Raw genomic sequence first — 27,360 nt, 5'->3', positions numbered from 1 at the left:
GCACGTTCGTTTCGTGGTTCTAATCCCCTCGAGATGCTCATGTCACGTCTCAACATGCATCTCACACCGAAGCCCTAACCCATGGTAAATCATTGACCCTGGGAGGTTCTTCCTGGCCAGTTCTGGCTGGCAAATTTATATTAAAGGCTGGTATATAATAATATTTCTGAGTCCGGAGATGCCTCCGGCGGCTGGGGCTCTGCCCCAGACCCCGTGGCTCCTCTCGCTTCGCTCGAGTCGGTACCTGGTGCAGGGAAGACAATGATCTTTTCGCTAATTTCAGATAATAAATAGTAGAGAACTGAGAGAACTGCGAATTGAAATTATAATAAAATCGATTCTTTCTTTTGTGTTATCGTTCGGGTCGTTGAACTTGTTGTGAAACTCGCCTGTCACATCAGATATTACCAAATTGGTATTTACAATGAAACGTGAACTCGATGCTGGTTCGACCATCTTTCATTTGAGCCGCGAAGTTGTCAATTGTCAATATAAATAAAGGCCAAGAGTTGGTATGGAAAATACTTTTCTGTAAAATAACAGTAGGGAGGAAATAAAATCTCTCATTACGTCGTAGGACTTCACCAGACTATGCTCGCATTCTTGCTTCTCTCGTCTTTTGAATGAGCTTTTCTCTCTCTTCGTTCTTTAGCGCTTGTTCTTCCCAATCGGGGTCTTGTTTAGCCTTTTTCGGGAGGTTTTCCGGTCTTGTTGGAGGTGGTGATTCAGTGAAATATTTCGATAATAGAGCTTGTGTCGTATCGATCCGCTTGGCAGGATCAAAATGGATCATATCGTTCATGAGATCGAGTGCGTTATCACTAGCAGCCAAGAACCGGTTTTGAAGCTCCTGCCTGCTGGGTGTAGGATAGTTTTGTATTTGTTTGTACCCTGGTAAACTCGATACACCAGGCCATGTCGCTTCAGTTGGCGTTCCTAGTGCTCGGAATGTGACATCGATCTGTTCCAAATCTGATGCTCCTGGTAAATATGGTGTTCGTAACATGAGCTCGGCAAATATAATTCCTACTGACCAAATATCAACTGCTGTAGTATAGTGACGGGATTCGAAAAGCAGTTCAGGTGCTCTGTACCACCGCGTCACTACTCGAGGCGTCAGGTTCACCCTAGGAGAAGCAGGTAGTGCTCTAGCAAGACCGAAATCGGCAAGTTTTAAATGACCACTTGGTGATAGTAGCAAGTTATTAGGTTTCAAATCTCGATGAAGAATGAAATTCCTATGACAATGATGCAATCCTCGAAGTGTCATCAACAGCCATGATTTGATGTCTGCTGGACTAAATATAATCGTTTTATCTTTTATAAGCACTTCCAAATCAGCAGGAAGAAATTCCAGCACAATATTCAAATTCGTTTCCGATGAAAACACGTCTAGTAGCTCAATGACATTCGGGTGTCTCAATTCCTGGAGAAACTTGATTTCACGAATAGCTGACATATCCAATCCATCTTTGAATTCTCCCACCTTGATCATTTTAATGGCAATCTGCCTCTTCGTATCTTTGGCTCTTCCTACATATACAACAGCATATGTACCTTCACCGACTTTTTTCTCTATCATTGTTAGATCTTGATCCTCTAAATTCCTGACTACCTCCGGTGGCTGGGGCTCCGCCCCAGACCCCGCTGCTCCTCTCGCTTCGCTCGATGCGGGCGTGGGGCCGTGGCTCTATCTGCTATGACTCCGATAGAGCAGATTACATTACAGCAAAACAGCTGAATCGAATTCATCTGGAATGAACTCTGGATCAACCTCAAACTAGGCTACGAGCTGAGTCTCAATCCATTTCATGAAGCCTTACCTTTTGTATATTTTCGGAGCGTCTGCTCATTCTTTGTGAGCACAACTTCCTCAGACATCCTGCCTTCAAGATCAATCGAATATTAACGCTAATATCCCTACTAAACACTGCAATGGAGTTATGTGCTTTTGCTATGTACCAGATCAAGGTTCAGGGGTGGTGGAATATGTCCATCGTGCATGCAGTTATCAGTCGCTTGCAGCATTTTAAGGGACATGGGTCTTATCTTGTATATCGGGACGACCCCTGGTGCGACAATTAAGCTGTGATTTGTTATCAACAAAAGCCAGAAAACTGCATCTTGTGCTTAAATCTCAGCCATTGATGAGATATAGCTCTTATTTGGCCAGCCATAGCTAGTGATCTGGGTCGGAGCCTCAGGAACCACTTACCATCCTTTCTTTAACAAGTCGTAGAGCATTAAATATAATACAAAAATTAAGACACTTACTGGCCAGCAAGGAGAGTGAAAACTGGGGCATTGAGCTTATCACGACCCTTGAGGAACAGTAACTCTAAGATGAATAAATATTCGGTGACAGAACCACCGATCTTGGTGACGAGCTCACCAGCAGCAGAAGCAGATCCACCAGTGGCAATGATATCGTCAACAATGACAACAGATTGACCAGGCTTGATAGCATCGGCTTGGATCTCAAAGATATCTTGTCCATACTCCTTCTCGTAAACAGCTTGGACAGTGGGTCCAGGAAGCTTACCTTGCTTACGGACAGGAACAAAGGCAGCACCGAGTTGAAGAGCCAAAGCGGGTCCAAAAAGGAAACCACGAGCATCAAGACCAACAATAACATCGACCTTCTTGTCTTTCAAGTGTAATTTAAGACCGTCCAACAAAAGTTGGAAAGCTTTGGGGTCCTGGAAAATGGGCATGATATCCTCAAACAAAATTCCCTTAGAAGGGAAATCTTGGAATTGACGGAGCTTTCCCTTGAGGGTAGTTTGGATTTCGGACAAAGACATGGTAAAAAGGAACACAAAAACTCCTGAAAGTAAAAACCAAAAGAAAGTAATAAAAGAGAAGAAGAGAAAGAAGGGAAGGCACGAAGTCGCCGAGCTTAGCATGTGCCTACAGGACAGCGAGGCTGAAAAAAAATTACACACTTGCATGTAACGGCGATCGACTTACAAAAGCCGATCGGTGCCGTCAACCCTAAACTTACCCCTGATAATTCCTTCTTTTATCGAAATTTCAAGGACTCTCATGAGAATTATATAATTTATTTCGACGTTCTATTTCATAACAAATCAGAATTATATCTGATATGCGTATAATTATACCTCTTGTAGTGTAATTCGTGAGTCAGAAATCAAAAATGGATAATTGATATGAGACATGGGGAATAATCCGCTAGATTGAAATGTACAATTGGTACTGAGATTGTTGTTTTTATATCACTTTTCTCGACGAGTACATTAGAACTTCAGGTAGAAGATGGCTTAAACCGGTAAATGGATTGGAATAAGAATATTACTATAATATTACGATATAACAGTTCATATTTCAATGTATACGACGAGAGAGATGCACTTGGTGTTTTTGGTCAATTGTGAAATGAACTTTCTTTGAATCTAGAAAAAAAGCAGGTAGAAAGAAACTATTCTTTTGCTGAATTGTTAAGTATAAATTTTGTGGATTCAAGTTTTTCAATTGTACCGAATAAATTCAATATTAATTGAATTTCGGAGACAACAAATCACGTGATGCCGCTGAAAAATTATTATCACGTGAAGCTGCCCCAGATGAATCATGAGATGATCCAGACTTCAAACTGGAGTAAAGAGACCACAAAATGCTGAGTAGGATAGCAAAAGGGCCCGTTAGGCTTGAAAGGCAAGTGCTCAGGCACACGAAATTGAGCCTCAGGAGTGTCTCAAGTCACACATTGCGACAAGGTCAGAAAGAACAGGACAGCCAGTATAGACTAACGTGTGGTCTGGAAATCCACGCTCAACTGCTAACGAAGCACAAACTTTTCTCAAGTGAGTATTTCTCGAGGGCAAGACTCTGAAATGAGCAATTTTGGACAGGTCTGAAAGTTCGTTATCCAGGAGAGTCATATTTTCTTGTACAAGGTCATTTGACTCTGGCAGCAGCTGTCTAGCTCGAAATACGATCCCCCATGCCAATCTCAATATCCACTTCTGAATATTTCGATTGTCAAATGTAGAGAGTCCTAGAAACCTCCTGCGAAGCAGGAGCCACGGGGTCTGGGGCGGAGCCCCAGCCGCCGGAGGCAATGCCCCCAGCCTAGTTTCTCTGGGGCGGAGCCCCAGCCGCCGGAGGCAATGCCCCCAGCCTAGTTTCCAAGCTAACATAAGCAGACTCCAACACGTCATTTCAGTCGGTACCCAATTCACAAGTATCATATTTCGATGCAGCTTTGCCAGGAACCCAGCCAATATTTAACTGGAATGCTCTGGGACTCGGAATTAAAGCAGCAGTTGCACTTGGATGTACTGTTGAGCCAAGGATATCGTTTGATAGAAAGCACTACTTCTACGGCGACCAGCCGGCGGGATACCAGATTACACAGCATTATGAACCATTTGCAAAGGACGGGATTTTGGAAATCTTTGTACGAGATGGGTTGAAAGAGGACGTCAAAGTGCGCATAAAACAGATCCAGATCGAACAAGATACTGGTAAGACGACGTATATCGAGGGTACAGGTGCTCACATTGATCTCAACAGAACCAACACCGGACTCATTGAACTGGTGACAGAACCAGACCTTCCAACTCCTGAAGCGGCTGGTTTGTTTGTAAGAAAGCTACAGGGATTACTACGATATCTAAAAGTGTGTAGTGGAGAACTAGAGTCAGGAGCCATGAGAGTCGATGTAAACGTATCAGTTAATGGTGGGCAACGATGTGAGATCAAGAACTTGTTCAGTACAAGTGCAGTCGTCCATGCTATCAAAGCCGAATTCGAGAGACAGAAACGAGATATTCAAAACGGAAAGACTATCGAGCCTGAAACCAGAGGTTGGGACGGCAAAAATACCTGGAAGCTCCGAGGCAAAGAAGATGCTGTCGACTATAGATACATGCCAGACCCCGAACTGATGCCGATATCAGTCGGTCCAGAAATTGTCGAACAGATTAAACAACAACTTCCCAGACTGCCAGACGATATTTTCCAAGAGCTGCTGAAACCGCCCTTTTCCGTGCCAGTTGTAGATGCTCGAACGATGATGGCTGGCAGCAGCACTAAACTGGTAGAATATTATTATAAAGTCTACAACGCATTCAAAGCCAATGGTGGTACGAAACCATCAGTGATCTCTAACTGGATTGTGCACCGACTGTTAGGCGAGTTGAACCAGAACAACAAACAATTCGACGAGAGTGTAGTACCAGCGACATTTTTAGCGGATCTCATGGTACGAGTTGAGAAAAAGAAGATTACCAAAACATCAGGAGCACTGATTCTGAAACACGTAGTAGCCAATGGATTAGAAACCAATCAGACCATCGACGACCTGATAGACCAGTTCGATCTTGGCAAAGCCGAGGACTCTGCCCAAGACGTCCATGTCGCTCTCCAAACCGTGTGTCAAAAAGTCATTGCCAAACACCCGGACGTCATTGACCGAATCAAAACCAACCCCAAATCCATCAAATTCCTCGTCGGCCAGGTAATGCGTGAATTCCAGGGCCGTGTCGACGCAGCCTCTATCGAGTCCATGCTCAAATCACTCCTATAGCATCAATGTACATTTTCTTCCCTTGACACTGCCTCCGGCGGCTGGGGCTCCGCCCCAGACCCTGGTTGCTCCTCTCGCTGCGCTCGAGTCGTTTCGTCGACAGTCCCCGGAAATCTCCTGCGAAGCAGGAGCAACCAGGGTCTGGGGCGGAGCCCCAGCCGCCGGAGGCACGGACACAGAATATATTTACTATTTGTAACCCAGAGACTTGAGGTACTCGAGGGTGTTGAGCACGGCACGGATGCCGTATTTGAAGTCGTCGATGTCAACGTATACCTGGGCGCTCCACCTGCTCCACCACTGGCCTTTGTAGTAGCTAATGGGCACGAACGTGTTCCATTCGCGGATGATGTACTCGATGTATTTCCCGTTGATCTCACCCTGGAGACTGGGTGAGTCGGCTGGGTTATAGGGGAGGGCGACGGTGACCATGCTGGTGATGAGGTTGTCTTCCTTGCCAGAGAGGATCTCGGTGCCAAACTCTTTGGCAACAAGAGCTCCTCCGCGTGTAGCCAGGTCGGTGCAGTACTGGCGGATGCGCTCTTCGCCGCCACAGACCTCGTTGCGGAATTTTATGCTGTCGGGGATGGTGAGAATGGCACTGTAGTCAATAGTACCCGTGTACAAGAATGTATCAGCCAGACGAGACTGTTCTTTATCGCCAGAAAGTGTGGTGTTGTCATCCAGATACACAGCAGAAACTGGCAAAGAGTGGACATAGTGGTGCTGTGAACGGTCTACATAGAGTAAAGCAACAGAGTTGGGTGTAAAAAGCCACTTGTGGAGATTCGACGTAAAGAAATCAGGACGGGCAGTTCTCAGAGAAAGAGGAATCAAACCGATGGCATGAGCACCATCTACCATGGACAACACACCTCTGTCTCTACAAATATGACAAAGCTCTTCCCAGGGGATAGTAGCAGCAGGCATCGATGACACAGTATCAAAGAACGCCATACGAACATTTTCGTACGAATCGATAGCACTAGTGAAAAGATCTAGAATCTCAGCGTGGTTCATGGGATACGTGAACGTGAGTTCTACCACTTTAACACCTACACGATCTTGAAGAAATTGGATAGTATTTCGACAAGAACCATATATAGTGTTACAAATAATGAAAGTATCGCCTTTCTTGAACGGATAGCTCCGTAGAATGGTGTTCACGGCAGTAGTAGCATTGGTGACAAAAACAAGATTATCAGGGTCAGCATCAACCAACTCAGCTACCTGTTTTCGAATAGGAGCAATCTGGTTGAAAATCCCGGTCTTGAAAAAAGGATCTGGAAACAGCTGGATATCCTTCATATGACGAACTCTGGCATCCAACACTGCATTTGGAATGGCACCAAAACTACCATGGTTAAGATTACGGACTTTCTCACCGAACCCAAAGTACTTTTTTCCAAATTTGCGACCAAAAGGCACTTCTTGGTCAGTAGTTTCTACATCCGGAAGTGCATCTTCCATTGTGATAATTTCAAAATCGTCTTCTTCAGTTAGAGAAGATGAGGTATCATGGGAATTGAACCCAGTAGTCCTGTTAAGAAGACCGGATGCCCCTGAATGAGATTGAGTAGACATATGACTCTTATTGTGAATTCCGGCAGTTCTAGGGCCAAACTGGCTCGATTTATACTTCTGTGTGCTTGAACCGTTTGTGGAGCGACCAAAGAGAAAGCTCATGCTATTTAAGTTATGTGGATGTGTCAAAAATAGCCCGCCTGTGACAGTAATCGAAACTTTAATCTCACGGGTTTGTTCGGAGATACGGCATCAGTGCGCCGTGCGCTTATCTGCCCACATCTCGCATGAGATAAGGGATGCAGGGGTCCGATAAGACATGCTTGACATCCAAACTACACCTCCATGGACCTCTTATAAACCAGAATTGAATCAGATTTCCATAAATATCGGATCTGCTGGAACCGAGATGCACCGACTCGAGCGAAGCGAGAGGAGCAGTGGGGTCTGGGGCGAAGCCCCAGCCGCCGGAGGCAGGGAAGGCACCTTGCGGGCCGGGTCCCAATTATTTTCCAGTACCGTGATAGAGAAAAGAAGTGCTGTATAAGCTGCCCGTGGAAGAAGAATGCGTTTTCAGTGCATTTTGGCTAGCAGGAGCATTGTAACGACCATAAACGGTGTATCAGAGCAGTTCTGCACAGCCAATGGGCGTCTCAAGGTTCAATTGATTACAGGTACAATCACAATTCCCAGTTTTAAAGTGGTCAAAGCTTATAGAATGATTTAAATAGAATCGAGGATGTCAATAAAATTCTAATTATGATGGAAATGGTGCTATCAGGTTTAGTTACCCGGTGCAGAGAAGTGTTCACGCGGCTGATTGAGATGCTGTCAAGACTTTAGGCAGCGAGCGATGTTGATGAGCATCGCAATATATACAGCAAACGGGAAGGACGACCAGGGTGTTTTGCCAATTAAAACTAATAAAACGTTGGCGGGCCAGACCGTGATTTATATAAAACAAAGTTGATATAGCAAGGTTTCCAATTGGACTCGGACGATCAGAGTCGGAGAAACTTGGTAAAAATCTCGCCCGACTGCCAGTAAAGTCCATATCCACACAACCAGAAAGAAAAATAACCTCACGACAGGGATAAAGGTGGATATTGCGAGAGTTTTCTCGATACGATTGGAGAATTGATACGTACACGTAACAGGTACAGATAAGATTAAAAGAGCATTTATAGTCGGAATCGACACAACCCCCAACACACCACAGTGGTAGCGGTGGTTAGACGTAAATACATACTAGTATTATGGCAGCCACGAGTAGAACGCTGTTTCTCGGTGATATACCGTATGGAGTGACCGAGGACGATGTTGCAAAAGTACTACGAGGTGCTGGTCAGGTCAGCATCAGACTAGTGGACCGAGGTCGAGACAGATCAAAGGGTAGTTATGGGTTTGTGGACTTTCCAAATCACGATGCCGCAGCTCGTGCTCTTGGTACCATGACAGGACTGATGCTAGGAGGTAAAGTGCTCAGACCAGAGTTTTCTACCAAGCCATTAGCAGGAGAAGGTCGTGGTAATGACCCGAGACGACGGGGTCGGACCGGTCGAGATCGAGAAAGAGACCGTGACAGAGATAGAGATAGAGACCGGCGAGGAGGTGGTGGACGAGACCGTGATAGGGATCGCGGTCGTGATGGCGGTCGAGAACGCGATGGAGGAAGAAACAGAGATAGAGACCGCGAGCAGGATCATCGTATGGATCCCAGAATGGACCCACGAATGGACCCTCGAATGGACCCTAGAATGGATCCCCGTATGGATCCCCGTATGGATCCACGAATGGATCCGAGAATGGATCCCAGAATGGATCCCAGAATGGACTCCCGAATGGATTCCAGAGACCCCCGAAACGACCCCCGAAACGCATACCCTGATCCATATGGCCAGAGCAGCAATAACAACAACTACAACAACAATTACAACAGCAATAACAATAACAACTACAATAATAATAACTACAACAGCAGCAATAATAACTATAACAATAGCAATGACCAGCGACAGCCATCTCCGTACGGCAACCAAACCACACCTCAGCCTGCCGTGTCCACTTCAACCCTTCCATCTAACCTCATTGTCGACGATAACATCTCACGTACCTTATCACACCTGGCACCACTAGAACTGTTAGAAGTGATCAGTTCAGTGAAAAAGCTGCTAGCCACGAATAACGGAGCAGCCAAAGCATATGAACTACTCCATTCAAACACGACTCTTGTCTACGGAATTGTTCAAGCACTATTACTTATGGGTCTTGTCGATGCAAATGTCGTGACCCAGGCTGTTCAAGGAGATTCTCAAGACCAACAACCCCAACAAATGGAACAACAATTCACACAACGCCAGTTAGAACAGCAACAGCACCATCAACCACAACAACAATCATACCACACTCCACCACCACCTCCACCCCCTTCTTCTGGCGGACTCAACACAGCACTGGCATCACTCGATCCCCAACAAGCAGCACTCGTCAAACAAGTGCTCGACCTCACCGACGAGCAAATCAGTTTCCTCCCCGAAGACCAACGCACCACCATCTATGACCTCCGCGACCGGTACCGTCGCGGCATCTTCACCTAGCATCCCCGCCAAACCGCCCTATGTATATTTATAAACCTGACCCCTGTTTCTGGCGGTGCTGCCTCCGGCGGCTGGGGCTCCGCCCCAGACCCCGCTGCTCCTCTCGCTCCGCTCGAGTCGGTTTCGTGCACGGGTCCCTTCGTGCCTCCGGCGGCTGGGGCTGCGCCCCAGACCCCACTGCTCCTCTCGCTTCGCTCGAGTCGGTTCCGTCCACGGTCCCAGCAAACTCCTGCGAAGCAGGAGCTACGGGGTCTGGGGCGAAGCCCCAGCCGCCGGAGGCACCCCGGTCATGCCCGGATTTACCGGGGTTAAACGCTCGGCTGTCGGTGGGGCGATCTGTACATGAACACTTGGCGGTGAAATTTTCGTTTCACGGAGGACGACGACGTTAATAGCTGCATCAGAACCGGTCAGAAAAGATCCGATTATTGTGCTGAGACTGTAGAAACCAGCAGAAACGACAAGTAACAATGGCAGGCCAAATTCTAGATACCGTTCTGGACCAGATTGGCAACACGCCCATGGTCCGACTCAACCGCATCCCGCAGTCGCTGGGCATCGAGGCCACGGTTCGTAAGTGCATCGCCATGTCTCACTGGACGTGAAGGGGGTTGTTTGTGCCTCCGGCGGCTGGGGCTTCGCCCCAGACCCCGTGGCTCCTGCTTCGCAGGAGTTTGCTAGGACCGCCGACGAAACCGACTCGAGCGTAGCGAGAGGAGCAGTGGGGTCTGGGGCGCAGCCCCAGCCGCCGGAGGCAGACCCCTCCAACCCGGACTACCAAGACTAACAGGGGTTTCTAGTGTGTAAATTGGAGTATTTTAATGCCGGTGGAAGTGTCAAGGACCGGATTGCCAAGCGGATGGTGCTGGAGGCCGAGAAATCCGGCCGGATCAAGCCTGGGTATACTTTGATTGAACCCACGTCTGGTAATACTGGTATTGGATTGGCTCTTGTGGGTGCTGTTAAGGGTTATAGAACGATTATTACTTTGCCAGAGAAGATGTCGAACGAGAAAGTCAGTGTTTTGAAAGCATTGGGTGCTGAGATTGTTCGTACTCCTACTGAAGCTGCTTGGGACGCTCCTGAGTCGCATATCGGAGTGGCCAAACGGTTGGAGAAAGAGATTCCAAACGCCGTCATTTTAGACCAGTATGGCAATTTGGATAATCCAAAGGCTCATGAATACGGTACTGGTGAAGAGATCTGGGAACAGACGGACGGAAAAGTCACTGTTTTAGTGGCTGGTGCTGGTACTGGTGGTACTATTACCGGTATTGCTAGAGCTTTGAAGAAACATAATCCTAAAGTCAGGGTTGTAGGAGCTGATCCTAAAGGATCGATTCTGGCAGTTCCTGAGTCATTAAATGATTCTGTTGAATCGTATAAAGTTGAGGGAATCGGTTATGATTTCATTCCTGATGTTCTGGACCGGTCGTTGGTCGACGAGTGGATCAAGACCGAGGATAGAGAGTCGTTTTTATTGTCGCGACGTCTGATTCGTGAAGAGGGTTTGTTAGTCGGTGGATCCAGTGGATCTGCTCTTGCTGCTGCTTTAAAAGTTGCTAAAGGTCTTACTAAAGACGATACAGTTGTAGTCGTTTTACCCGACTCTGTTCGTTCGTACCTCACTAAATTTGTTGACGAAGACTGGATGAAGTATAACGGGTTTGTGGATGATGCTACTTTAGCAGCTCAAGCTGAGAAGAAAAGTCAATACAAAGGAGCCACTATTGCCGACCTTAATCTCAAGCCTGTTGTTACTGTTAAAACGTCGACTAAGACCGGTGCTGTCATTGACCTTCTGCGAGAAAAGGGATTCGACCAGCTTCCTGTTGCGTCTGAATCCAATAAACTCGTTGGTCTCGTTACTCTTGGTAATCTTTTATCGTTTATTTCTCGAGGTCGAGCCACTGTTGATACTCCTGTCCAGGACGTGATGCTGGATTTCCGCCGATTACCCTCGTTCAACACCCCACCCACCCCTGGACCTGCTGATGTCGGCACTCCACACGCTCAATCCAAGTCTTCGCCTCGTGCCAAGTCGAGAAAGTTCTCTGAAATCACCGTCGACACGCCCCTATCAGCACTCAACCACTTCTTCGAGCACAACTCCGCCGCTGTCGTCACCGAACGCACTGCCGACCACTCCGTCAAGGCCGTCCACATCGTCACCAAGGTCGACCTGCTCACCTACCTCGCCAAGAACGTCGACTTGTAATCTCGTACTAATATATTTATACTTCTGTTTGGGGGGCCTGCCTCCGGCGGCTGGGGCTCCGCCCCAGACCCCGCTGCTCCTCTCGCTGCGCTCGAGTCGGGCGTGAGGACCCCAGTATCGCTGGGAAACGGAGTCTAGGGTCTCCTGCGAAGCAGGAGCTACGGGGTCTGGGGCGGAGCCCCAACCGCCGGAGGCACTGGCCCCCATTGACGAGTATGTACGATTAGCTACGGACGGTGCTGTCTATTTAGAGTCGCCCTGGCTGAATCCAAGGACTTTCATTAGGGCCTCGACGCTGGGATATGTGTTAGTTGCGGGATGATGAACGGTGGTGAAGGGTGGTTGGTGGTACTTACTCGTCTTTTTTGAGCTCGATTCCAGCCTCGTCCAGGGTCTGTTTCACTGGGGGGTGTTAGTAAGTGGTTTTGGACGATTAAGAGAGAGGTTTATGATAGTTCTGGCAGTTTTAGTACGTACTGATTGTGAGTTGCTCTCTGACTTTGCTGTCGGAAAGCAGTTTCATCTGGGCCCAGACACTGGGTTTTCCGCCCTGGTCGGCGTATCCACGCTCTCTTAACAGTTCACCAGTCTTCTTTAAAGCTTCCAAAGCTTTGGGTGAATTGCTCAATTTCTGGATCAATGGGTTTTTGGCGATTTCCTCGGCCTGCTGGTCGCTGACACTGGGGAACCCGTTATATTTGTCGTCAGACTCGCTCGAGTACTTGCGAATTCCGGTCACCGATACAATCTGGTGACGGGGGACTGTTCTGGCAACGGCTCTTGACGAAACCCTGACACTGGCGATAACTGAACGACGAAACATGTTTATAAAATACCTGACTTTGGCACGGATCTCGAATGAATATGTATCTCGAGAACTGACAAAATATCGCTGCATGATCTTCACCAACCTGCATTCTACTACTGAGGATCGAAAATCCAGGGAGCCTGCCTCCGGCGGCTGGGGCTCCGCCCCAGACCCTGGCTGCTCCTCTCGCTGCGCTCGAGTCGTTTCGTCGGCCGTCCCCGGACATCTCCTGCGAAGCAGGAGCAACCAGGGTCTGGGGCGGAGCCCCAGCCGCCGGAGGCACACTCCCCCTAGAAACGTGAATGAATAAATAAAATAAATAGAGTCCGTTCTACTCGTAGAACACTTTTTCACGGGTGACGTTTGCTTTTTTGTTGAGCCCAATGAAATACATCTCCTTAGACTCGCTCCTGGACGCCGCGGGTTTGTCGCGTTTGACCTTGGCAAACACTTTTTTGAGTCGCGCTTCCAGGAACCGGTCCTCGTATCCTGTATAAAACTTACACACAAAGTTGCCGCCGGGTTTCAGCGTGTCAATTGCAAACATCAGTGCCGCGTCGCACAGGTCCTGGTACGAGTTAGTCGTGGAGGGGGGCTCTGCCTCCGGCGGCTGGGGCTCCGCCCCAGACCCTGGTTGCTCCTGCTTCGCAGGAGAGTTTGGGGATCAGGACTTACTATGCTGGCGCCGTGGTCTCGCACTTGTAATCCGCTTGTATTTGCCATCCTAATGTAAGGGTCGTTAATACTTCTGAGCCAGAAACCGCTCGTTTGGGGGTGTATATCGCACATGTCACTTAACACTAGATCCACTGAATTTTCTGACGATGATGTCGCTTCGGGAGGGTGCGCGGCCGCATGACGTTCTTTATCGATGTAGCTGAGACCTGCCTCGTTCTCGGGATCCGGGTCTGGTGTTTCTGGAGAGTCTCGGCTTAGGTCGATTGTCCTATCAGGATCAAGATCCGTTTCGCCTGGTTTCAAAATTCTCCGTGGTGGGAGTGGTCTCCCAAGATGTGGATCTGACAAAATGGCTTTTAGTTCATTTTGGACCTTCGAACTCAGGAAATTGCCTTGAATCGCACTGACTCCGCGAGGAGGCTGACACGGCAAAATATCCACGCCAATAACCTTCCCCAGTGGTCTCGTCTTGTCAACTGCCACTTGTGACCAGGATCCCGGAGCAAAACCCTATCAGTTGTTAGTACCCATGTTCCCCCAAACTGAAACAACCCCAAACACGACTCGAGCGAAGCGAGAGGAGCAACCAGGGTCTGGGGCGGAGCCCCAGCCGCCGGAGGCATATCCCCCCTCTGAAAGTGTGGCACGTACCAAGTCTACTACTGTCATGCCCGGTTTGAGGAGACGAAACTTGTCGTTCAGTTCTATGAGTTTGAAAGCAGCTCGAGACCGAAGATCGAGGATCTTGGCCTCCTTTGTGTAATGGTCTCTTCCTTGGCGATTGAGCCAGCGGTTGGACGAGCTCGAGCGTTTAGCCGGACATTGGCAGGAATTGCTCAGTGTGCGACATATTAGAGCACCAAAATTGAGTTGATTTGGTGCTGGACGATGTAAAGACAGCACAGCTCGTGTCCTTAGTAGAATAATCATTGTGATTCGTACAACAGAAGATTTGTGAAGATGGCTCGAGTTTCTATGTTTCACCGCGATCTATTGCTTGATCTGGTTAGTGCGGCGTAGAATTCAGGGGGTGCTCAGGGGTAATTTCAGTCCCGAACCGTCATATAAGTTTTGCGAGGAACCCGAGAGAGAGAAGGGGATTTGTGAATGAAATAAATAAGCTAGTTTATTACTCGGAAGTGAGAGATAGCTGGCATGGTTACCTCTTCAGAATATTTTTTTTACCTCGTTTATTTTAACAGCTTTACTTTCTCGGTAGTCCACCGCCTGCCAGGCTATTATTCACTTCAACATATCCATCCAAGGCAGAATACAGCTTATATACATATTCAACTCTGTCACTTCCTATCTTTTGAACCGCTTTGACTAGACATGATTTTAGCAAGGTTTCTAACATGGAATAAGAGGTACCTGGAAACCTCGAGAGGATAACCGTGTCAGCCACCGGACCAGCAAACCCGACGATAAACTGTAGCATCTGCATTTCGCTCTCGTTGATCTAGCATCAGTTAGCACTCCATATGTGTACTACTTTGGGTTTTGGGTTTACTTGCATTATCTGGCCCCGCTGGTTTCTCCGTGAGCAGCAAGAACCGGTACTTGAGATACTCCGGCATGCTGATGATGACATCGGTTCTCGTGCCAAAGAGGCTTTTAGTAGACCGCTGAGATGTCATAGGGTCTGTGAATTTGAAGTTGTGGATCTTGGTGAACGACCGCCAGCATTTTTCCTTTGAAGCTTCATCGACGCCACAAAAGAACTGTCTCGATTTCATCCATAGACTGTGTACAGTAATGCCTGTTATTTTAGTTCCAGTGTTGAGAGAAACTCCTGCGAAGCAGGAGCAACCAGGGTCTGGGGCGGAGCCCCAGCCGCCGGAGGCAGAACCACACCCTGGTACTGCTTACCTGGTTCACCGGCAGCACACACTTGGACAGCGAAGTGTCGTGATATTTTGCCAGCGTCGAATTTGGTGTCTGGAGGCATATTGGATGCTGTGGTTATATGTACAGGGAAAATGGTTCTATTTATTGGATGTATTGTGTTCATGCGGGATGAAGGAATGTGACCCGTCAAATGACGAGTCACTTGAGATATCGGCTGGGTGAAACTGGGCATATATTCGAAGCTAGTCTATATGTTAGTATATATGCTATTTCATGATGCCGACGAGGTCTGCCTTGCCGGCCAGTTCTACCAGCTGTTTGATATCTGGTACTGGTGGTGGGTTCTTCAGAGCAGTCTGTGCAGCTAGTTTGTCAGGGGAAGCAAGAACAGCTGTGACAAAGATGTGTTCCTTGTTGGGTTCTATATCGGCCAGTAGCTGAGGAACGAGGGTCCGTGAGAACATCAAATTGGTATTTCCCTCTGGTTTGTGAACACGCCCTGTTCTTTTGGTATCAGAAAGTTCAGTGATGCAGCTGATGTCCTCTTCGGCTTGCACAAGAGCGTAGTTTTCTTTTTGGAATCGGAGATCTTTATTGAAATCCGCCAGCGGCACGCAAAATCCTCCTTCAATAGTGGACAGTTTTCTGGGAGAAACAATTTTGTGAACACGAGTATGCCATGGTCCACATGGAATCAGCCATGTTTCCACTTTGACATCACTCCAGGGGTTCCAGAGCGAATACAAGATTGTACCGGAGACTTTGGCAACAGCACATCTCTCTCTGACTCGGAAATGGGCGCCGTCGTCAGAAAAAGCTAGCATGTTGTCAAAGACACCCGCGTAGAACCGTTCATAGTCAGCCTCGATGCTGAATCCGTATCTCGACGAATAGGCAAATTTGTTGTACTTTTCGGTGACAAACCTCATATCCTTTCTTTCCGGACCCGACACCAACATAACAGTGTTTTTCGGGTTATGAGAGAAAACAAATCCCGGAACTGACGATACAAATGGTACCTTGACATGATCTAAATCAACTTCTTTACTGGACCAGAATGGATGTGATTCTGGTAATGCCAATGGGAGGAACGCTTTCATGGCCCAATACGGAGAGCATGCCGAGTTATAACCTTCTGAGAAAAAAGTGTTTGGGTAACAATATCCAACTGAAAGAATGTTCGAGTTGAGAGATGAAATTGGCTGTTGAGACCACCATCGGAGATGACGCAAGTATAAACCCTTGATCACTCCCCATGGCAGAGCCTCTTCATCTGCAAACGCCAATGCTCCCCAGAAACTGCCACAGGCAAACCGATAAGTAAGACTGCGACCGTATGGAACACTTGACCCGTCATCAGCAAAGAAATTAACGAATTCCTTAGTAAACTCTCTAGCCCGACTTCTATATTTCTCAACTCTTTCTGTATCATTGGGCTGTAAAGCAGAATATAATAGTCCATACAAATGCATAGCAAATGGGTTATAGTAGTCCATTCTATACAATTCGCCTTTAGGATCACCATCTCGGTACCATCCATCCTCGATATAATATCTATCGATTTTGTCAAAACTCTCATTACTGAGTTTTGCCTGGTCATACACAGCACCAGCCCTGTTCAATCCCAAATCCATCAATACTCGGAAAAAGTGCCAATTGCATTCAGGCAAATCATGTTCTCGTCCCATCAACAAGTACCTGATCACATTCTTCTTTGCTTCCTCCGTCAAAGGTTCCCAAAAGTGTTCTGGTACCACTGCCAAAGCAAATCCAATTGCTGCCAGCTCGACTTGACGCTGATCTATATCCGTAATATCACCCCAGTATTCAGGGTGATCAGGATCGGTTCCATTACTCAATCCTCTGTTGAACAGATCCCAGTTATCGAACTCGCCACCTCCCATAACATAGGGCACAATTCCCCACAATGGTCTCGCGAAGCCCTCCAGCGAGATGGCTGCTCGGTCGAAAATGGCTCCACTGTGATCTATCTGCACAGTAGCACCGTCTTTAGAAAACGCTGCTTGCAGCGGTTCCCATATACTAAACAAAGCCCGAACAACATCGGTCCTTCCAGAAAACCCGTTTCCGGCAATTGGCGAGAATCCAGAACTCATCCTTGAAATTCAATTCGCTTTCCCCAAAAATTCCAATTTTCTGGGGTTTATATACTTCTGCCATTGGATCATACATCTCACATGCATGTGGGGGTTCACGGACCAGGGCCGAGCATTACCCCGCACCGCTGCCTGGGGACACATGCCTCCGGCGGCTGGGGCTCCGCCCCAGACCCTGGTTGCTCCTCTCGCTGCGCTCGAGTCGGGCGTAGTGGGTCCCGTGTTCTGTGGGTGAGACCCTCTCGGAGAGAAACAGCGAGTGCGGAGGGTCCGACTCGAGCGCAGCGAGAGGAGCAACCAGGGTCTGGGGCGGAGCCCCAGCCGCCGGAGGCAGTCCCCCCTCACCACTCGTCAGATGAGTTTCAGAACCCAGAAAAGGCTCGAACCCAGAAAAGACTCGACCCCTCAAAAACTGAAAACAAAGGGAAGTGCCCTTCAATAACCGTCTCTAATTCAGAGGAACGAGAGTTGTGGCTACAGAGTGAAATATTGCGTGGGGGTGTTCAGCCTGAAAAGAAAAGCGCCAGAACTCCAAGAGATGCTGTTGCACTTGTAAAGAAATTAGAAATTATCAGCTTCGACCGTGACATATGGTTTGGATCTTGATACGGGACGCCTGAGGATAATCATTGCAGGAGATGCAAGCCGATAAACGATCTTTGATGCAATGTAGTCACATGACTTGATCAATGGTAACTCGTCGTCAGTGGCTAAAGAGGAATTGTGGTTCGCTAGAGGCTTCAATTTCAATAATTCAGTGCATCGACTAGACTCATAGCACCAAAGGTGATTGGTTGGACTCTTTTGGGACAGTTCATTGCATGGTAGACTCTGGATACTGGCTCTAAAGATCCATTTTAATCTTGCGAAAAGATTGGTCTCCCTTTGGCTCTCTGTTCAGGGGTCCAACTTAACTTCTCCTTTCTTCTCCTTTTCTTCTCCTCTGGCTGGTCAGAGTGTTTAAAGAAGTTCGAAATCCATATCTTGAATTCTGATGTCAGTGATCTGACATTCGCTGCTTACCAGTCGGTATGCCATTATGCAACTACCCCTTTTGCCAGTTACCCGCTGTTTGGGCAGAGAACTATATCTTGCATATTCTCACGGATTGACAGGGCAAGGAGGTGTTGTGCGTGTGGCAGTCAACGGTGAGCGGCAGAGCTACAGGGGGAGGGGCTGCCGGGAGAGAGAAAAAATGGGGGGCAGGTGGGGCATTTTTTAGAGAGCCTCAGAAGAGAAGGGGTACGGTAGGTTCATGGAAATCAAATTTTACTTGTATTGGGTTTGTATTGGAGGTTATAAAGAGCTGATGGAGGAAAAATAGCCGACAAGCGCAAGATACTTGAGCATCACATAACCGTTTACTGGTATTGTCGGACCGACAGCAGGTGATGGGCGGCTAAGGTGGTGATATTCTCGGCAACTTAGCTGAAACATATATAGAAAGATATAAAGATATAAAGATATAAATATACATGGTATAAACAGCTACCTATATATTTTGTATTTACCTAGATCTGTCAGCTCTCAGTGAACTACGCTATACACTATACATTGTATTCTGTAGAGTATCAGGCAGTAGTCAAGACAGACTATCAGACCCTTGTTGTCACACAGGCAGTTATCGATACTCACATACTAGCTATGTTATACGAAGGATCAGGTTAGTGTATATAGTGACTGGTCAAATAGCAAGAAAAATTAGTATCGAGGTACAATGTACAATGTCCGATGTTCAGCTGATAAGCGATAGTCCCAAACAGCTCTAGCCAAGAGATTTGCTGCTATCACCATATGTACATTGCTGGAGCGACGATGATAGACATGCGTATGTGCATGTAGCAGGAGCCCCTCATCATCCCCTATCCGCTCATCTCTCAGTCTCTCTTCATCCTCAGCCCTCAACCCCTCAACTCCCTCACCAGTCTTAATTGCTATAACTGTAATTTCCAACCACCTCAATAAATAAGCTCTCTCTCCACTCCTGCCCTCTCGCAATCGAGTCAAGCTTCGTATAACGCCTCTTAGTCCAATCGGCAAAACTCTATTAGATTACCAGCCATGCTCTCCCTATAGCCAGACAGACAGATTTCCACGATACAGTCTGGCTGATAAACAATGCAGCAGAGCTCCTCCCGACCCCAACACTGCCGACACCACACACTCGACTCGAGCGAAGCGAGAGGAGCCACGGGGTCTGGGGCAGAGCCCCAGCCGCCGGAGGCAGACCCCCTCCCCCAGACACTCCCCACCTTATCCCCCGCCGAAACCCCACCAGAGCCCCTCCTGAGCCCCTCCAAGTGTCGTCACTTCTGGGTATCGCGAGCATTCTTTGTGTTTTACCCGTACCCAGAGAATTGATTTTCGATAGCCAAAAATCCGGGCAAAAGCAATTATACATGCCGTCGATGTCATTCGAATGCAGCTGGCAGCGGGGCTATAGCACGGAACTGCGACTACATTCGGGTCATACCCGGCTAGTTTGTACTATTTTCTGGGTTTTTTAATACCAAAACCCCCAAAAATCCGAGTAAACAGAACCAACAGGGCCCAAAAATTGACAGTGGAGGAAAAGAGCCGGTGACCGAGGAAGAAACTACAGAAACCCAGATCAGGTCAAACGCCCTGGGAGTGCAGCCTGCCACCTGCTATTTTCCGCTAGAGCCAGACGCTACTGGAGCTGCTGTGCCGCTGCTGCTGCCAGATCTGAAGTGCCTAAAAATACTTTTTCCAATATCAAGGGTTAGGCTCTGGCCCGAAAACAAGGCTGATACATTTTCCAGCGACCCAGCGACTCACCATTCGGCTTTGACAACGAACCAGGCACTTTTGGCAACTGAAGCTCGACTGAGATTAAAATATTTTTATTTCTGTCGCTAGTCACCAGCACCAGCCGAACGACTTCAGGAAAAAGTATCCAAACCACCCGTTTTTTGTTTTGGCTTGTTTCCCCAACTTCCGGTCTGATTTGCCCTCTGAACACACCCCCGGGTCTCTCTCGTTAATCCAGTATCGGCCCTGGTCCTTTTTTTTTTTCCTTCAGTTTTTCTGTCCATTTTCCCCTCGCTCCAAAATCTATTTCGTAAGTGTTCATTTTCGGCGGGGCGAGTATGCCTCCGGCGGCTGGGGCTCTGCCCCAGACCCCGTGGCTCCTCTCGCTTCGCTCGAGTCGAGCGTCGGGGGGTCCCAGAACTATCTGGATCAGTGGTTCGCGGACTTTTCAACCCCGCCAGACGCTCGTGTCACCCCCCAAACCCGACTCGAGCGAAGCGAGAGGAGCCACGGGGTCTGGGGCAGAGCCCCAGCCGCCGGAGGCACACCTCACCCCTGAAAGGACCCGTGCTAACAACAGCAGTGAAAGATGGTTGGCAGACGGTTGCTTTCGTTTGTGGCATTGGCAGTGTCGTCATGGGTGGCAGGAGCTCGTGCCGAGAACATTTTGAAGGCCTCATCACTCGTCACTTGTATGGAGAACTCGGCGTTGACGGCGTCTGAGTTTGATGTGGTTTTTACGCCCGACAACAGGACTGTCAGTTATGATGTGTCGGCCAATGTGGCTATTTCCGGTAATGTCACTGCTCTGGTGACGGTATATGCGTACGGTATTAATATTATCGAGAAAAAACTTGATCCGTGTGATATGAACATGAACCAGTTGTGTCCGTTGACTTCGGGCCAGATCGATATCCAATCACACTCAACTTTATCCGAATCCATTGTCAGCAGCATTCCTGGAGTTGCTTATAATGTTCCGGATATTGATGCTGTTGTATATGTTCGAATTCTCGATGATACAAATACCATGCAAGCATGTATTCAGGCCTCGTTCACCAATACTAAGACTGTTGACCATGTGGCTGTCAAGTGGGTCACGGCTGTCATTTCTGGTATTGGTTTATTGACATCTGCTATTCTGTCCATGTGGGGTAATTCCTACACAGCAGCTCATGTCGCTACCAACTCGTTGGCTTTATTTGCTTACTTCCAGTCGGTGGTTATTGTTTGTATGCAGGCTGTTGATAGAGTTCCTCCTATTGCTTCAGCATGGGCTCAGAATCTCGCGTGGTCCATGGGTCTTATTGAGGTTGAGTTTATGCAAAAGATTTTCCGTTGGTATGTCCAGGCTACAGGTGGTACACCCACCACATATCTTCGATTCAAGACTATTTCGATCCTCGTGCAAAAGAGAAATGTCCTTGAAAACTACTTGAACCCGCGTTTCAGAGACTTTTTAGCTACTCATGGTCAAACTGTCAGCGACTTTTTGTCTCGTAATGTGCGATTACTTGCCAGTCGAGGCACTTCAGAAGGCAAAATCGATACTGTCGCTCATAGCTCGTCTACTTTATTGGTGCTTCGTGGTATCAAGCGTATGGCATATCAAGCCGGTATTGAGCAAACAGCCGTTGTTCTCACTGGATTCACCTTTTTCGTACTCATTTGTGTGGCTCTGGCTATTGTATTTGCATTTGTCAGATTTGTGCTGATTTTTGCGTTCAAGTCAAAGTATGACTACTTCCGAACCAACTGGAAAGCCATGTTGAAAGGCACTATTTTGCGACTGGTGTTTATTGGATTTTCGCAGCTGCTGATTTTGTCGTTGTGGGAGTTTATTGAACGCGACTCGGCTGCCGTGATTATTTTGGCAGTGTTTTTCCTGATTTTGTCCATTGGTATTTTGGCGTGGAACTCGTTTAAAGTGTTTGTGATTGGCCAACGATCTATTGCCACTCACGATACTCCAGTATATTTGCTGTATTCCGAGCCCGAGGTTATTAACAAGTATGGATTTTTGTACACCCAATTTGAAGGCAACCACTATTATTTCATTGCCCCTGTGCTCATTTACACCTTTGTCAAGGCATGTTTCATTTCGTTTGCACAATCCAGCGGCAAGACTCAAGGTATCGCCATTTTCATTATCGAATTGGCGTTTGTGATTCTCGTGGGAATCAAGAAGCCATATATGGACAAGATCACGAATGCTATTAACATTACTATTGGCAGTATCTTGACGTTGAATGCGTTCTTTTTCATGTTCTTTTCAGGACTGTTTGGCCAACCCATGTACGTATCGTCGATTATGGGAGTCATCTTTTTTGTGCTCAACGCGGCATTTTCACTTGTGCTGCTGTTATTCACGCTCATTACCTGTACTATTGTCATTTTCTTCAAGAACCCCGACAGCAGATACAAGCCAGCCAAAGACGACCGAGCCTCGTTTATCCAAGAACAAGGGAAGCCCAACCCCGACGTTCTTGGCGAGTTCACAGCACTCGGAGCGGCAGCTCGAGCCGACCACGACGACGCTGGTCTGTTGCACCCATCGCCACACACCGGAGCCGACGACGCCTCAATATCGTCGTCGTACCCCAGCGAAAAGCGCCATTCTGGCTACGAGGTGTCGACATACGACGAGTCCGAGTCCAGCGCCACCCCGCGTACCGCCTCCAAACAGGACGTCAAAACCGCCTGGGAGCCGCTCGCCGAGTGACCGGCCGCCTCTTGCATTTTCTCCAATTATTTATAGATTTCTTGTCATGTATTAACCGGGTTTCATTTGTACTGTGATGGGGTGCTGCCTCCGGCGACTGGGGCTTCGCCCCAGACCCCGTAGCTCCTGCTTCGCAGGAGATTGCTGGGATCGTGGAGGGGGGTTCGACTCGAGCGGAGCGAGAGGAGCAGCGGGTTCTGGGGCGGAGCCCCAGCCGCCGGAGGCAGCGTGGCACGGGGTGGATACAGCTGTGTTACGGGGGCAGAAGTTCGGCGTGCTGGATGACGGTGTCGTCGTGGATCGAGTCGAGTGGTTCGAGCTCGGTTTGGATGGCTTGGAGGAAACGGTGGAGTTGCGGGTGCGAGCCTGGTGTCATGAGCAGGGCGAGCAGTTTTCGCATCAGTTTGGGTGCCAGGGTGTCGCGGGTGTCTTTTCGCAGCTCCGTGACAACGGGGTCGTGCTCCCAGACGAGATAGCCTGGCGAGATGCTGAAGATGTTGTTGAGTACGTCGAGCACTCGGTTCACCACTGCTGATATTGTTAACGAGTCGGCCATCGAGTACTCGTAGTCTTCGTTGATATCCAGTTTCGACGCCCATTCGGCTCCTTTATCCTGTCGGTGTGGATACCGTGGGTCGACGTAGTTGGGGGTCGATAAATACGGGATTCGTTGTACAATTCGTCTGTATTTAGGGAAATCGTACCATTGTAACCAGATCCTGTCTGCAATTAAAGGCAGAATAGGACGGGCGTTTTCATTTGTACAAACAGTGTTGTTTCCTGGACACAGAAATATTCCACCTACCGCTGTGTAGGGAAGATAGATGTTCATGCTTCGTCTGGCATACTTTTTATATCGAACAGCTCGAAAGCACATTTGACTGTTCATACACATATCTGTTGCCCATACCAGATCCGTGTTGCGGTCTGTCACCACAAACGCCTCCATATCGACGACTCCGTGGTCGCAATGTGACAAGCGGACGTGATGCAACATCGGGAACCCATAGGTGTACTGGCGTTGGATCCGGAACCCGGTATATGGAAACAGGAAGTTTTCTTCCCCGGGGTCGCACACTTTGTCTTCGCGCACTAGCCAGGTACAAGTTATAGGACAGCCAAGAGACAACAACACCAGTACAATGCTGCAGAGTTGTATTTTCATCAGTAGTCATGTTTTCCACCCCCAGGGAGAAAGAGCGCTGTTTGCTTGCCGTTGCCCTGTGACAAATGCAGCCTCCTGGTTCAATGGGTTAGCCTCTAGCGATGCTTGTTCTGTTACTGATTACAGGATTGTTCTGGACCGCGATCTTGCTGTCTCGGCCTTTCTGGATTCGGAATCGTCGCATAATTTATGATAAAAGATGATCAAATTAATAAATAGTGTACACTTTCAGAGAAGCATAAAGCAGATCCAACTATATAAACGGCCTCAAAACATTAACCCCCGTGTGCCTCCGGCGGCTGGGGCGCTGCCCCAGACCCCGTAGCTCGCTTCGCTCGTTTCTTGGTGGTGAGAAATGGCGCGATAGAAGTGGGTTGTTTTACTGGACCATAGGAAACAAGACAAACAGCCTGTCAGCGACGGTTAACTGAACAACAGAAGACAAGACAACAGCTTGCCAGCGACGGTTTACTGGACAACAGGAGACAAAACAGGGCGCTCGAGAACATGCCGGGCTTGTACTTCTACCTCGGCCCATACGTCTAAAGCACGTTGTAAAGCATCATGGTCGACCTTGATGTTAAAGTCGAGTAAAAACAGGAGGGCAATCTCCAGTCGGTACAGATCCGATGTTGAGACTCCTGCCGCCATTGCAAACCGAGATTGACTATGGTTGATGTCCTCAATGCCCTTGCATGCTATGCGGATAGCTGCCAGTGCCAGTCTATGGACACTGAGATCGGTGAGAGGAATCGTTTGGAGGATAATGCAGAGACGGTATATGTATAACCCAGCCGATAGATAGGCTGATGTAGATGATGGACAGTACTTGTATAATCGTAAAAGATATTTTTGAACACTGATTTGCGGTGTCGTTTTTGACCAGAACCGTCGTGCAATGACAAGTTTTTGTTCTTGGATTGACGACACCGAACCAGTGGATGGACTGGGTCGCAATGAAACTGGTGATGTTGCTGGAGATGAGGGAATCGACGAGCCTGATCCGGATGGCGAGCCTGCTGGCCAACTCATAGACGATTTCTTGAGACGTGCGTATTCGTCTTGAAGAGTGGTAGTTCCACCTTGTAAAACCAGAGATGCTACTTCAGCAGCTTCTGCCAGTAATGAAGTGGTCTTTCTCTGTCTTCTTAAATACGACTGATAGTTGGCCATATGTGGACCAGACGGGTGACTCGAGCCACCTGGACTATGAGGTGATAATATGTCGTAGTCTTCATCCTCATTGGATTTGATATGATGTCCAGATGAACCTCCTCCAGAAGACAGTCGTCTATCAGACATGGAAATCGGCGAGATGTCACTGTATCTATGAGACCTCCTGCGGGAATTTTGAAAGTTACCCATTGCCGACGAAGATGGAGGTGGAATGCTGCCAGAATTGATTGGAGAAAACTCGTCAGACGCGTCTCCAGAAGTCTGGACAATCGAGTCTGTCGCGGGAACTCCTGTGTTTTTGCTATAACTAGAACCACTTCCAGCGGTTCCTGTTCCAGTACCGGTACCAGCACTAAACCCACCACTTGCAGTCTCACTACCACTGTCCATAACATCGTCATCAATAACAACTGGAGAGTCTCGTCGATTTAACAGAAGGTTTTCATGCAGTTTTATAAGACTGGTTAATGATTGATGGAGGTAAAATAATGCCTGTTTAGGCGAGATGGACATTATATCTGGTTGTGACGATAGAGGTGGAAAGGACTCATCAAAAGTCGGTCCCTCTTCGGTAGTCGTTTCATTCGAGTTAGACTCTGTCCCTTGTTTTGTATCTATATTTTCGTTTTCATTTTCATTTCCATGTAATCCAGAATCACCACCACTTGTAATTGCACTCGGGTCTGTATTCGTTGTAGGAGCATTGCTGGCATCTCCAGCACCATCCCCATCGTTAGCTGTATTCACTCCTCCAGAATCCATCATAGCTTCTTTACCATTATCATGCAACTCTATATTCATAACGTGACAAGAGTGGATAGGAAGTAAGCTGGTACTTGGACTTGAAGCAATTGTCCAATGGACCAACCAGCCTAGCAGCCAATAAAGCAACAGCAGATAAAGAGCTGGACCAGAAAGTCGCGAGTACTATCGTAGTTGGAGCTGAGGCTGAAGCTGGAGCTGAAACTGGAACCTGAGCTGAAAAATGATAGTAGTCTAATAGACGATTGCCTCTACAGCACGCTACTCTGACCAGTAGTTAACTAGTTAACCCTTCACAATGACCAACCACTTATGGACCTTAGCAATATCCCCTAGATGACCTCAATAACCAGTACTTGACTTCACAATGACTAATATACCACAACCTTCAACTATCAGATACTGATATAAATCCCGCTCAATTAATACAAGACAGGAAACACCGCGATTACACCGATTCCAACAATTGTAGATACAGTTCTAGTTCTAGCAGTACCGGGGCAACGGGACCAAAAAAAACACCCACTAAAATCACGAGATCCACGAGCTATACAACTTCCTCGCCACTCAATCAGTACCTCAGAAGAAAATTTAAATACTCGATACGCACTAACAGCAAACTTCACACTTCAAGTTTTTTTCACCTTCACCTTCACCTTCACCTTCAACTCCAATATCCACTTGTAATCCAACTGTTGAACCCGCAGATCACCTCGATTACTATCCAGCCACAAACCTTGTAAACTTTGTGAACTCAAAGGCTGTTTGCTTTCGCAGAAACTCCAACAGGGATCTCTCAAATGTCAAAATACGAACACAACAGGGTTATACCACGTTTGCTACTCAGACCGAACACAAACTAAAAACCGACCGTGAACAATACGACACCGGCTCTATAAAATCTGCTACAATTATCACCACCAAAATAATGACACCAATAACAAGTCTGAAAGAGAGAGTTGAACTGAAGCTTAACTTTATAACTAGTCAGGAGCCCACTAATATTATTGCTAGTGTTCAGTTTAAGTTTTACGGCTGGTTTCAGCTGATGCATATACTGAGACCCAAACCTGCTGGCTTTATAAGTGTATATGTACGTGAATATGTACACCTACCGCTATATCCACCGAAATATGCACAGCCGTCAGCACGGCATTAACAGGGTCCAACGGCGACGCTTGCCGACCGCCGATGCCCTATCAACAGTCACACCCCACTCCCGCGCCTCAATCCACATTATCTGCCCCCTATCACAATCCCTCCTGCCGCCATCGCCGCTAACCCGATGCCTCGGCCCCATCCCGATCCCGATTGTCTCACCAACCAGCCCCCTTCAGGGTCCAGTCACGTGACTTCCTGGGTTTTTTGGGGTTTTTGGGTTGGTGGGTGCTGCCTCCGGCGGCTGGGGCTCCGCCCCAGACC

The 27,360-nt window shown here is 47.9% G+C and overlaps 10 protein-coding genes across 10 annotated transcripts; 4 read left to right on the top strand and 6 right to left on the bottom strand.

The window, feature by feature from the left end:
- Positions 1-589: 589 nt before the first annotated feature.
- On the bottom strand, positions 590-1,582 carry KIN28 (TFIIH complex serine/threonine-protein kinase subunit KIN28; the record flags this gene model as incomplete). Its single annotated transcript, XM_018882286.1, has 1 exon — positions 590-1,582. One exon carries the CDS (start codon positions 1,580-1,582, stop codon positions 590-592), a length of 993 nt encoding a protein of 330 aa, XP_018736678.1.
- Positions 1,583-2,270: 688 nt separating this feature from the next.
- APT1 (adenine phosphoribosyltransferase APT1) lies at positions 2,271-2,804 on the bottom strand (the record flags this gene model as incomplete). The annotated part of the gene is made up of 1 exon (XM_018882285.1): positions 2,271-2,804. One exon carries the CDS (start codon positions 2,802-2,804, stop codon positions 2,271-2,273), a length of 534 nt encoding a protein of 177 aa, XP_018736677.1.
- Positions 2,805-4,672: 1,868 nt separating this feature from the next.
- Positions 4,673-5,551, top strand: PET112 (glutamyl-tRNA(Gln) amidotransferase subunit PET112; the record flags this gene model as incomplete). Its single annotated transcript, XM_018882284.1, has 1 exon — positions 4,673-5,551. The coding sequence occupies one exon, from the start codon at positions 4,673-4,675 to the stop codon at positions 5,549-5,551; it is 879 nt and encodes a 292-aa protein (XP_018736676.1).
- Positions 5,552-5,740: 189 nt separating this feature from the next.
- AWJ20_5159 (uncharacterized protein) lies at positions 5,741-7,237 on the bottom strand (the record flags this gene model as incomplete). Its single annotated transcript, XM_018882282.1, has 1 exon — positions 5,741-7,237. The coding sequence occupies one exon, from the start codon at positions 7,235-7,237 to the stop codon at positions 5,741-5,743; it is 1,497 nt and encodes a 498-aa protein (XP_018736675.1).
- A 1,094-nt stretch (positions 7,238-8,331) lies between these two features.
- Positions 8,332-9,672, top strand: AWJ20_5158 (uncharacterized protein; the record flags this gene model as incomplete). The annotated part of the gene is made up of 1 exon (XM_018882281.1): positions 8,332-9,672. One exon carries the CDS (start codon positions 8,332-8,334, stop codon positions 9,670-9,672), a length of 1,341 nt encoding a protein of 446 aa, XP_018736674.1.
- Positions 9,673-10,531: 859 nt separating this feature from the next.
- CYS4 (cystathionine beta-synthase CYS4) lies at positions 10,532-11,890 on the top strand (the record flags this gene model as incomplete). Its single annotated transcript, XM_018882280.1, has 1 exon — positions 10,532-11,890. The coding sequence occupies one exon, from the start codon at positions 10,532-10,534 to the stop codon at positions 11,888-11,890; it is 1,359 nt and encodes a 452-aa protein (XP_018736673.1).
- Positions 11,891-15,490: 3,600 nt separating this feature from the next.
- On the bottom strand, positions 15,491-17,341 carry AWJ20_5156 (uncharacterized protein; the record flags this gene model as incomplete). The annotated part of the gene is made up of 1 exon (XM_018882279.1): positions 15,491-17,341. One exon carries the CDS (start codon positions 17,339-17,341, stop codon positions 15,491-15,493), a length of 1,851 nt encoding a protein of 616 aa, XP_018736672.1.
- Positions 17,342-20,702: 3,361 nt separating this feature from the next.
- FLC1 (Flc1p) lies at positions 20,703-22,835 on the top strand (the record flags this gene model as incomplete). The annotated part of the gene is made up of 1 exon (XM_018882278.1): positions 20,703-22,835. One exon carries the CDS (start codon positions 20,703-20,705, stop codon positions 22,833-22,835), a length of 2,133 nt encoding a protein of 710 aa, XP_018736671.1.
- Positions 22,836-23,088: 253 nt separating this feature from the next.
- Positions 23,089-23,832, bottom strand: AWJ20_5154 (Uncharacterized protein YGL138C; the record flags this gene model as incomplete). The annotated part of the gene is made up of 1 exon (XM_018882277.1): positions 23,089-23,832. One exon carries the CDS (start codon positions 23,830-23,832, stop codon positions 23,089-23,091), a length of 744 nt encoding a protein of 247 aa, XP_018736670.1.
- A 636-nt stretch (positions 23,833-24,468) lies between these two features.
- On the bottom strand, positions 24,469-25,977 carry PCL7 (Pcl7p; the record flags this gene model as incomplete). Its single annotated transcript, XM_018882276.1, has 1 exon — positions 24,469-25,977. One exon carries the CDS (start codon positions 25,975-25,977, stop codon positions 24,469-24,471), a length of 1,509 nt encoding a protein of 502 aa, XP_018736669.1.
- Between the last annotated feature and the right edge of the window lie 1,383 nt (positions 25,978-27,360).

Source organism: Sugiyamaella lignohabitans, chromosome D (genome assembly GCF_001640025.1).
Source record: "Sugiyamaella lignohabitans strain CBS 10342 chromosome D, complete sequence".
In the NCBI taxonomy this organism is placed as follows: Eukaryota; Fungi; Ascomycota; class Dipodascomycetes; order Dipodascales; family Trichomonascaceae; genus Sugiyamaella; species Sugiyamaella lignohabitans.
The sequence above is the reverse complement of the archived record's forward strand: the minus strand, read 5'-3'. Positions and strand labels throughout refer to the sequence as shown.